Here is an 11710-nt window from a genome sequence, read left to right on the forward strand (position 1 = left end):
GTTAAATGAGAGAAAAATAGGTCTAATGAAACACTCAGGTTGAGAAATCAAAATCAAGACACTCCAACAACAGGAAGTTTCAAAAGCAGTGTTTGTAACAGCATGTTGCTGAACTGTAGCACACTGGCCTTTCTTTTTCTTTATGTTCAAGCCATACCATAGTGTGTACCTGGATTCAACAGCTGGGCACAAAGTTAGTATCATGGCATTAGTTTAAATGGCAGAATTTCCTAGGCCTAGAAAGGTGAATTGAACTCAGCCCCTGAACAATTTCCTGACTCCTGCAATCAGTGCTGCAACTTCTCTTTCCAGTAAACACATCTGAATTGTTTCCCTGCATAAATATGCTTCAACTTGTTTGTTATTTTATTCTAGGGAGCTGGAGACAGTTTTGTGGGAGCACTTGCCTTCTACCTGGCTTACTATCCTGAGTTACCCATGGAGGAAATGATCAGGAAGTCTAACTGTGTCGCATCAGTGAGTGTCCAGGCATCAGGGACACAATCTTCATATCCTTACAGGAAGGACTTGCCTCAAGACCTTTTCTAATTGACATTGTCTAGCTCAATGTACTGATTTTATCTTACCCCAGACAGAATTATTCTTCTGACTGTACTGAGGTTCTCCTCTGCTGACTGGAAAGACCAGGGAAGTCTCTTTGCTTTTAATTTGAGGAATCTTGTTAGTTCCTCTTCTACCACAGTAAGATGGGGGGGGGGGGGGTCTTTCAAAAATGGCACAGCAAGTCTGTAGGTCTCTGTGGCCCCAGACACAGCCACCAGGCTCGTGGCCATCGCACAGGATGCACCACAGTGAACTACAGTAAGTTTACAGCAAAACCACTGGAGTGTGTTGGGCTCCTGGAGTATTTTTACTTGATGTTATCAGAACAGCTGATGTGCGCTGCCCGCACGCGAAGCAGAGCAGTAGCTTTGAGGCTGTAACTCGTGCCCTCAGCTGCAAACACCAAGGCCCACATTTGGCTGGTAACAAAGTCCTGTACGTTGGGCCCTGGCCCATCTATTCCCACACGCCTCAGGCAGCTGCACTGCATTTTGGGCAGGAATCCAGGAGTGAAAAACCCATCCTGTTTACCTGACTTGCAGCCCTTATCCAAAAGCTCCTCTTTCACCAGTTTCCCATTGCTTCTCTCTTGCTGAGGAAGGAGCTGGTGGAACACTACCCCTCCAAGGAACGACACCAAGTTGTGGTCACTACTGTTGAATCTGTGGGCTGGTAGGTTAGAAAAACTTGCAATCTTGCCATTGAATTCCTGCTGTGGAAAATGTTAATTTTTATTGCCTTATAAAACAATAGTTCCTTTGAAGATTACAGCCTCTTTCACAATGGAAAACACAGACAATGGGATTTGCTATTTAATTTTTAATGGAGTACTGCAAAAATAACTCAAAAGATAAATAAATGTTACTGTGATGATCTATGTCCAGACATTAAGAATTTTCTCTCTCTACATTGTTTTATTCACAATGGCCTTCAAATCACAGGAGACGGTGATCCCAGTTCATTTCCTCTCTTTTCAGCCCCTGTTGCTGGATTTCTGAATCAGCATTCACCCCGTCCTTCCCCCAAACTGTCCTCTCCTCATACATAAATCAAGCCCAGTCATTGTTCAGATAGAGCGGATTTTTCTCTTCTCAGTGAAGAGGACACGTTGTTTTGCTGGAGGGGGGAAAAAAAGATCTGTTAAGAAGCCTGAAGTGTTAAAATGCAATTCAACAAGCCCACATCCCTTTCTCCTGGCTGCCTTTGCTGCTCAAATGAGTGTGGAGCAACTGACTGGCACAGTGCTGCCGTTAACCAACTCTTGGAGGAGTTTAGGAGTGCTTTCTCTTTACCACATGTAATTTTTAGTTCCTAAGAGGTCCATTTTACCTCTGTGAAAATAAGTATCAGGATTTGAGTGGCTGAAAACATTGAACAGCTGCTCTGTGTGACTATTCTGAGTCACAGCTGCTCGATGCAGGGACAAAAATAGGTTCCTCACTGCTTTCTACTACTCTCTAACTTCAGAGCCCAAACAGCTACAGATGATAAGCTAGATCTAGTTGGTCTCCCAGACTGGCTAAAAAGTTGACCAAGTGTCCTGTGGGTCTCTCAGTGAGGCACAAACTGACCCTGCCTCAAATGCCTCATGCAAGCATTAGCAAAGTCAGTTCAGCTACAGGTTAAGCAAAATCAATGCATTACTAAACAAATTTAAAAATAAAACAAAGCAGAGCTTCACAATAGCATTTGAAAAGCACTGCTGTTCTGACTGAACTTCATTATACAGATTCCTTTGAAAGCTGTGCAAGCACAATCCACACAACAGAACTCTTCTTCCACATAGAAGTTTCGCTTTAAGAAATACTGCAACTTTGTAACACGTTCTGTTGCTACAGTTGGGAGGTAGTGAAACTTGGGCACTACTGCCACTACTTCACTAAAATGCTCTGTTCTTTGGAGGTCCCAGGTTTTTGAGAAGTACAAAACATAAGGTGAAAATGCATGCCAAGTGAAAATGCTTCCCAACATATTCCTGATGTGAGTTGGTATCTAGACTCAAATTTACTTCCCTTCACAGATGCAGCACTTTCTCACATCGATTTCTCACTTGTGTTCTACTACAGGCTACAAAGATCAGAGCTTTTTTCTTAATTACTTCCAATTTCGTACTTCAGCAACCTACTACATGTTCTGCAACCTAAGTGCTACTTAGCCTGAGCTCTCCACTCTTTTCACATTTCCTACAAGTTGTGAAGCTTCTGGAGCATCACTTTGCGCAATGTTTCAATGCAGTAATTTAACATTTTCTTGTTTGAAGAAAATAATCCCAGTGATCTCTGATTCCCTTTCTCTATGGAATACAGAAGGTGAGCCACAACCTCTGTCAGCATGAGAGCCTGGATGAGAGCATACTGTTTCTCTGCTAGTTTCTTCACCTGCCATAAAGCTCCTGTACTGTTAGATCTGAGTAGGAAAAGGTTAATCATCTAACAAGAACATAAAACTGTAACAAAAACCAAGCTTGAACCACATAACTACTTGCTATGCATTGTTACCTACTTAGAGTGGCTTATTTAAGACATTTCTTTATACTGTAGATTAAATAACCTTTTTTTGCATTAACTCCCATGGTATTTCTAGCATAGCCTCGTTTAAATTCTAAGTTTCTCCAATTTAAGCTTTTTAATGTTAACTACAGATTGGTTCTTCCCCCAGAAACTTGAGCTTAGTCACCTTTCAAAAAGTTTGGTGAGCAGAAGGCATCTTGGAAAGTGCTCTAACCCCCCCAACAAATCAGATTCTTTAACTGAAAAAATCTGTAAGGACCACAGGAACATAAAAGAACCCACAAACTGTCGTCTGGAGAGTGGTATCATTTCTGAAGGAGAAAGAACTTGTGTTTATTTCTTTAAAAGAAAAGGTCTATTTTGTAAGTGATGGTTAAAATGCATTGTCTAGAGCATCCATGGCAGCTTAACAGAACATTTCTATTGATGCATACTTCGTGGCTGCTTGCTGGAGGTAGCACAGCCTAGCAAACCACACAAAGAAACAGTATGAAAGAACTCCTGTGTCACTTTGCTTTGCCACTGACATGTGGCACAGCTGTCATCAAAGAATGATGTGTTGGGCAAGTCATTACTTTGTTTCAGTGCCACAATCAGTAAAATGAGGGTAACATTTACTTCCCACTGGAATGTTATGAAGAAAAGCAACTGTACACTCATCTGAGTATGAAACATGTTATGACGTACTCTGCTTAGATGGGAAAAAACATGTTATATGAAAATCTTTTGCCCCCCCCCACCAGTCAGAAAAGCTTAACCAACACAGACTGACATCTTCCCCAAGCTCCTCTTACCAATGGGATCGTATCTCAGCAGGACCAGTTTCTCCTGCAGTCGGAGCCTCCTGATGTTGAAACAGTAGCCCGTCTCAGCCGCACTCTTCATCCTCACCAGAATGTATCTAAAGTCACAAGGAATGTCCCCGAGTCAGTGCACAGGGGCACTGTCAAATAAATGGACAAGCATTCACCATAAACAGTTTGGCACAATCACTGTCATGCAAGATACTTCAACTTCATGGATGTTCTGGATGGGAGCTTCAATACCATATGCTACGCTTATAATACAAAGAGCCTACTATAAGCCACAAATTCCAGCATCAACTTTCAGTAAATAACTACTAAACAGAAAACAAGCCCAGAGAGAGGTAGCTCCTCCAAAAAACAGCAAGGGAGGAGGAAGAAAAGCAGGAAAGAAAGGAGAAAAAAAAAATAGAAAAACCCCAACATATAATTGAGTCACTATGGCTTAAAAAAAAAAAAAAAAAAAAGGGCAAGAAAGGAAGGATGATGGTAGTTACAGATGTTCGGGCTGTAGATAACACTGTATCACAGACCATTGCTTCGACATGCAGCGGGGAACCAGAGCACACTGGATGGAGCAGGAGACATGCAAAACAAGAAGCAGGACCCCTTGGCACCATCCATCCAGCTAGAGATACAGGGCTTGATGTTAACCTGGCCACAGGAAGAGCCCTTCCCCACTGCAGGGCTCTCAGTTTGAAGGGCTGACTGGCAGCATCTGCAGTGTCCCTGGAAGCTGGGTGAGCCAGAAGACAGAGAAAGGCACCACCGTGCCCACTACCCTGGAAGTATTCCAAAATCTGCAAAACTTCCCAGAAACAGGGCATCTTCTGAAGATTCCAAAGAAATGTCAAACCCTTTAACCAGTCCATAAATTACATCTTTCACTTGCACTGCAATAGAGAGATGGATACATCTCTGCACGTGGGCATTCCATTAATTTGCCTTCGTTTTCCTGCTTCTAATACAAAGTGGTCAAATTTACCTTTGAGAGACACTCACTCTTCCTGACTTGTGCAGCTCTGACCAGTTTACTTCCTTGAGCTCTCCCTTTTTCAGCTTTGCAACCCAATTTACTCTGAGTTCAAAATAAACAAAAACACTGGATTCCCTCAGTCCAGCTGACAAAGCACAGTCTAGGAACTGTCCCCCATTACCATCCTCCTCTCTTGTACACTCCTGCAGGTGTGATGGGCAGCACCAGTAACCACACAGACTCCTTCCCCTCTACCTCACCCACTTCCTCAAAGCCTCTGTGCAGTTTCCCCTTTCTGGGGGAATCAGTGGTATCAGTATGACCAGGCCTTGAAATTTTTGTGCACCACATATTTGAGGGCAAGACCTTTCTGAACAATACTCCTTGTTCAAAAAAACTTGCTGGCCAATGAAGAAATGTAACTAGAAGCAGAGGCAGAAAAGTGGAAAAATAATGGGACATGGGGAGAAAACCAAAGGGGAGCACAGAAGGATAAATAAGGAGATAACATATTTCTGAAATATATAAGGGACTATACAAAGAACAAAGAAAGGAACATCAGAGAAAAAATATTTTTATAAAATCACTCCTTTTAAAAATGGTGTTTCTAATGTTAAAGCTACTTTTTCACTTTGGAGAAACATCCTGTCCTGCTGTGTTTATTTCTGCAAACAGGTAACAGTAGAATGCTGAGATGTCAAACTGCTCTCTTCCCTCTCAGGCAGATAGTTGGGAAGTGCTTTCTTAATTTCAAACTCTGACAACTGTGCAGAAATCCTGTAACAGAAGAAATCTCTTCAAACCCTCTGTTAGAGGCAGTTTCTTATAACAAATAAATCACAAAGTGTACCAAAGGCCATTAGCCCAGGGTTGCACTGTACCAAATGTAACACACTTGCAGAGAATGCAACTTCTGGGAATCAGAGGGCAGGAATGTACATTCACATAAATCAGTTCAGTCCCTTAGATTTGTCTTGCTATTTTCTTACAAATAACATTTTGGATGCAAGATCCACAAGATCCCGTTTCCTCGCATTCAAACTGCAATGATGTGCTGAAAGTAATTATTCCTTCCTTTCCAACTGTTAAAACCCACCAGCTTTCTCTGAAGGTCAAAGGACTGTGACTAATGTTCTTCCAGAGCCCACTAACATCTCTCCTGAGCTGAACTACAGAGCACATCAAGATACCCAGAGCACTGGCTCCACCCTGTCCACTCCTCATGTATCAACATACGAATGTGCTAGAACTGGAACACCCCACCTGTGAGAAAGGTTCACAGCCACCTGCCCAAAGTCCCTCCCACAAACAAAGACCCCTGCTGTACCTTGGCTTGCTCTCCTGAGCTAAAAAAATACGAAAGTTAAACAAGAGGAAGATTATGAAGAGAACACAATAGCTTCTCCTAAACCATAAAACCATGCTTCCTCTGCACAGGGCACTTTGGACAGTACAGCTCAGCTCAACATGACAGCCCGTAGCACGAAACCTGCCTTTGCTGCCATTTTAGAACCTGGGGGCTTTTTCACACCATTCTGTACTTACCTGTGAAAAGACACACACGCAGAAGGGAACAGAGGATGCAACTAGGCTCAAAGACTGCAATGCCCTCAGGTATACTAAAAAATTCTAGAGAAGCCTAGTATGTTGTAAAGTCACTTGAAGATACAAGGTGGTAGCAGAAATAAACAACAGGTGAGGAAAACATCACTTACTTAGATTTGCTCTTGGCCACTGTTTTGTTTGGGATTTTTTGCAGCATGAAGAGGAAAAAAAAAAAAGAAAGAAGGAAGTTATTATTTTATCTTGTTTCCATTATATACGACTAGAAGTTTTCCACTGCCTGCCTTTGCATCAGCCCCAGATAGAGCGTGCAAAGAGATGTACTGCCACAAAAGAAATGCCCCTTGTCCATCCCTGGACCCAGCTGCCTGCTCTTTTTCCCCTCATCCTGCTTTTCTAAGTGTCTGTGTAAAGGCAGCACCTCGCACAACACAGCACACCTGTTGCATCCTCCAGATGCTTTCAGTATGTTGTGTCAATGCTGAATACGAACTCACTAGACACATCGCAGCTAAGGCAGGTGTGAACTAACGCTGCTGGTGAGAACTGCAGCCCCACTCTCCCCTGCTTTCTGACGGCCACCCCTGCGCCAGTTCCTGCTGTAGCTGCCCAACACAGAGATTGGTGTGACCCAGCCCAGGGACCCGTTCTCAGATGAGACGAACTCTCTCACAAGGCTGGCTTTAGTCCCCCTCACCTAACCCACCACACAGAATGAAACGGGCAGAAGTTTATTGATGTTTTTTCTTTGTTTGCCAGCTCAGCGAATTCAAAGGAATCATAAATCTACAGCACGACTGCCGAAAGAAAACCCATCAAAAGCTTAACAGATCGGTCACCTGTGCTCTGCCTGTGCAAGCCTTGCGCAGAGCACTGTGAGCGCCAGGCCACGGCCCTCGGGCGCGGCCCCTCCACCCTCCCCCGGCCCTCCCGGATGGAGCGAAGGGCACGTTCCTCACCTCACGCTCCCCCTCCTGCCCGGCTCCCGGCCTTTCCCCTCACGACCCGGAGCTCCCACACCCGCCTGCGGAGGGCTGCCGAGCCCTGCCCGCCCCGAGCCGCCCCCCGGGCCTCTGCCGCGGGGCCAGAGCGCTCTGCCAGGCCCACGGCTCCCCAGCGCCCCCCGGCCTCGCCCGCCCCCCCGGCGGGCAGCCCTTCCCGCGGGGCCGGGAGGCCCGGGGAGCGGGCCCTGCTGCCTCCCTGCTCCCAGAGGCCCGGGCCGCGTCCCCGTTACCCAGGGGCAGGGCAACTCCCTGCCCCGCGGGCGAGGCCGGGGAAGGGCCGGTGCTGCCCCCGCACCCCGCCCCGCCCCGCCCCGCCCCGCGCCGCTCACTCGCCGCCGCCGTCAGGAACATCCCGCCGCACGCCCGGACCCGCCGCACCGGGCCCGCCCTCCCCTCCGCGCCGCCGCCGGGCAGAAGCGCTTCCGGGGCGCGGGGGAAGGGGTGGGGCGGGGCCGCTGCCCTCCCGCCGGGCGTGTGCGGGTGCCCGGGGGGCTGCGGCCCGGGGGGCGGCCCGGGGGGCGGCGGCCCGGGGGGCGGCCCGGGGGGCTGCGGGCAGAGCGGCCCGCCTTCGTCCGGCTGGCGGGGAGCCGGGCTGGTGAGCCTGAGCCCGGCTCTGCCCACGCAGGCTTCGAGCGGGGCGGGCCAGGGCAGCCCCGCGGGCAGGAGGCGTCAGGAGAGCCCGGCCTGCCCCTCCGGGCCCGCAGCTGGGCCCGGGGCTGCCCCGGAGCCCTTGGTGCCTCTCACCTCTGCCTGGCGCCTTCCCTCCTGTTCGAGAGAGAGGGGACCGCCCCGGCTTCAGAGTTCCCGAGGCGCTGGGCAGCTAAACCCGCCAGTCTCCCGAGGAGACTCCGGGGGGATCTGGTCACTCTCTTCAGCTACCCGGAGGGAGGCTGCAGCCAGGTGCGGCTGGGCTCTGTTTCCAGGCAGCTAGCGACAAGACCAGAGGGCATGGCCTGAAGCTGCCCCAGGGCAGGTTTAGGTTGGATGTCAGGAAGTACTTCCTCACAGAGAGGGTGATTAGACAGTGGAATGGACGTCCCAGGGAAGGCACCGTCCCGGGATGTGTTCAAGGAAAGGCTGGATGTGGCACTTAGGATCTAGCCCATGTGGTGGTGTTAGGTCATAGGCTGGACCTGATGATCTTAAAGGTCTCCTCCAGCCTTGGTGATTCTCTGTGAAAAGCTGCAGGCAGGGAGGGAGGCTTGAGGGCAGACCCACGGCAAGTTTTCATGTTCTTCTGACCAGTTAGCTAATGAGCTGTAAGTTCTTACACTCTAAAGACTTCACAGAAGATTTGTGGGTTACTTCAGCTTCTCCCACCAGTTAGGTAAACTGTTAATGATGGAATTTTAAGTCCTTGAATGTTTAGCAATTACTAAGCCAATCAAAATGTCAACTTGACATATTGAGATGGAAATAAAGACTTTGAATGAATAATAGCATACAGTTAATTTGATATTCTATGGAATGAAAACAAATGGCTGACCCTACAAAAGACTGGAGCAAGATGACATCTCAAGGAAAGCAGCGCTGCTGGTGTCAAGTGTTCACTTGTTATGTTGTTCCTTGTTTCAGTTCAGTTATTTCCAAGTAATGAGACAACGTTTCAGTCTTTACTGTTTGGCCTTCAGAAGCAGAAATCTCGTAGTTACATAATCTGCCTGTGAACATCAGAGTGAGAACTTGAAAACATTCAGGATGATAGAATTTGAGTGCTGTAAGACTTCTTCTCTTTGATCTGCATTATTGCCTCAGTCAGAGCACAGACAGAAATGGAATGGGATTGCCAACCTCCTGACTTCACTGCCAGGAATATAAATCAACATTAAAGACGATTTTTAAATGAAATACCGAGTTAAACATTTGTACAAACACATCATCAAATAGAGCTTATACTGCCTCTTTTTGAACCTCTTGCCTGCTGGCAAAAATAAAACTGTTCCAGTGACATTTGCTCTACTCTGCTGTGACAAAGGCTGCATAAATATAGACACCATGGATTAGAATAGACTTCAGCAATCTCCAACTTCCTTTCTAGCAGCCTCTTCTGCAGACAGTTTTCCATAGCTATGAGTGAAAAACAGGGAGTCTAAAACTGGCTATGTATGGCAAGGTGGTGACAGTACAGCACATCCCTGATGGCAGCAGCTACAGCTAACTTTGGGGAAAAGGTGTCCTGGCTGGAGGAAAGGAGGGAGAGTCAGGATTTCTGACCCTGTTACAGATTTGCTGTGTGGGCTAGGTTAAGTCATGGACTTGAAGCTTTTGATGGCATGTGCAATGCAAATGCAGATTTTTCCTTCAACTTTGCTGAGAAAAAGCAGGAAGTGTGATGAACTGTAATGCCAGCCTAGATAATTTTGGTGCTTGCTTAAAGAGAAGTCACTCATGTCTCCAGCGGAGAAGCTGCTGCTGCCAAACTGATCAGTGTCGCTCAGAATCAAACATGGAGTGAGTTTTTCTTCAGCGAGAAAAACAACAATTTGTCATGTTGTAATCTAACTGATTCCATTTTTATGCTTTACATTCTAGGCTGAGCCCACTTTTACCTCCAGGAAGTGAGAAGGCTGCTCTTTGCCAAGAAAGTGCAGTCAGGTTGCTGGCACACACTGGGCAGGCAAGAGGCTTGTGTCCAGTGCTGGCAGGGGTGATGCATCTCCAAGTACACACGGCACTTCAAGTCAGTCATCACTTGAAAAAGTCACAGGAAAGGAGAGAGGGGCAGCAGATGAAATGTTTGCAAGGTAAATATCCTCTTGGCCCTGTATTTTCTACACAAGTTACTGTCAATTAACGCATACAAAAACCTAATGCTGGAAATGACAGAATAACACTCGAAAGCCTGGGAAAAGCTCCACGTGTCCTTCCTGGTTTCCCACAAAAAAAACAGGCAAACAGCTAACTAAGCCAAAAAATGCACACAGCTCGGTGGATGGAGTTTTAAAACAAGCAGGCTGTTTTCTCCTTGCTTCTTCCTTTCCCTTTCTCAGCGTGTTACAAGTTAGCAGGGTTCTTGCAGTCCACAGTGTTAAACAAACACTCATGTGCACTATTGTGCAAATCACTCTTCCCAGATAACAGATGGATTTTTACATTCTTTCTGCATATCTGAATCTATTATCCCAAGAGGGCCCAGAAGAAAGTGGGCATTAGCTTAATGCAGCTCTGAAAGAGGAACTGTCCAGGTCAGGAGAGAAGGAATGATGGAAAGAGCCATCTAAATTGCTAAATCACTTTGAGCCAGTGACCAAATCCATTTCAGCTGCTGGCCTGTCTGAAGTGAGCTGGTGATGGCCTTTAGCCCAGTGCTTTGGGGTGTCCATGGCACAGTATCAGTGTTTTTTTGCTGGCAGCCTTGTTAGAAAAGCCAGAAAAGCAAGGGGCTTGGACAGTCCTCTTCTTTTCTCTGGAGCTTGTTCTCCCCTGATCAGATACGGGGCACTCTGGTGTGGCAGGTTAGGGTACAGCTGCATTTTCAGAGCTTTACCTGTTCCTTGCTTATTCCTTCCAGAGTATTGGCCTCTGGATCTGTTCCTGGAGCTCCTTTCCCCAGCACTGACGTCATTCATGTGTAAGGGAGAAGAACAAAGACAGCACTTGCCTGTTTTCTGGTGTGATTTTTCAATACTCGTTTCCCAATCCCAACATCCGAAGTAACAACATCCTTTCAAACCGCCCCCTCTTGAAATGCCACAGTAGTCAAACAGCTGCAAATCAAAACACCTTGTAAACAAGTGACTGAAATCCCGTGGGATGCCCGAGGGCTTGGGCACGTCTCAGAGTGATTATAGTTCCTGCTATACAAATTGGAGTCCATGTAGCACAGTTTGTGCCAGCTCCCAGCTCTTGCTTTTTATTTTTAGTCCTGTTTGTCGAGAGGTTCTCATGATGAAAAGAATGACGCTCGATATCAGTGATACACAGAAAAAATTAGGTAGTTGCCGGAAGTGATGGCACAACTAATCCTCCCCCCTGAGACTCTTTCCACAGAATTTCGGATCCTGTGGGCCTCACGGACAGCTTTCCTCTGGGTGAATTTCGCTTCCCATCAGCAGGCAGCTGAAAAATGGAACTTGCATGGGATATATGTCGTGAGTCTCATGCGACGAATTGAATGTCATTGTCATTGCTAATGCCAACAGCTGGGACCATCTGGGACACTAAACATAACACTGTCTAGATGTGTATAGCTGATTGAAGGTTGTTTTTAGCAAGCCTCTAAACCTTCTTCCCTTTTTGGGGCAACAAAACAAGGCTTTTGCCTTCCATGCATGGGGTTTTGTACACAGA

General features: G+C 46.8%; 2 protein-coding genes across 5 annotated transcripts in view; one reads left to right on the plus strand and one right to left on the minus strand.

Annotated features, from left to right (window-relative positions):
- Positions 1-1441, plus strand: part of RBKS (ribokinase) — a 69804-nt gene extending 68363 nt beyond the window's left edge. For all 4 annotated transcript variants that reach the window (XM_051614081.1, XM_051614080.1, XM_051614078.1 and 1 more), the window contains one exon: positions 376-1441. In XM_051614081.1, the coding sequence (XP_051470041.1) occupies positions 376-549 (174 nt within the window). In that variant the 3' untranslated portion in view covers positions 550-1441. The remainder of the gene's footprint in view (positions 1-375) is intronic.
- Positions 1369-7840, minus strand: MRPL33 (mitochondrial ribosomal protein L33). Its single transcript, XM_051614086.1, has 4 exons — positions 7750-7840; positions 6569-6587; positions 3869-3975; positions 1369-1680 (listed from the first exon to the last, which is right to left on the minus strand). Exons 1-4 carry the CDS (start codon positions 7769-7771, stop codon positions 1631-1633), a joined length of 198 nt encoding a protein of 65 aa, XP_051470046.1. The 5' UTR covers positions 7772-7840; the 3' UTR covers positions 1369-1630.
- Between the last annotated feature and the right edge of the window lie 3870 nt (positions 7841-11710).

Source organism: Apus apus, chromosome 3 (genome assembly GCF_020740795.1).
Source record: "Apus apus isolate bApuApu2 chromosome 3, bApuApu2.pri.cur, whole genome shotgun sequence".
Lineage (NCBI taxonomy): Eukaryota > Metazoa > Chordata > Aves > Apodiformes > Apodidae > Apus > Apus apus.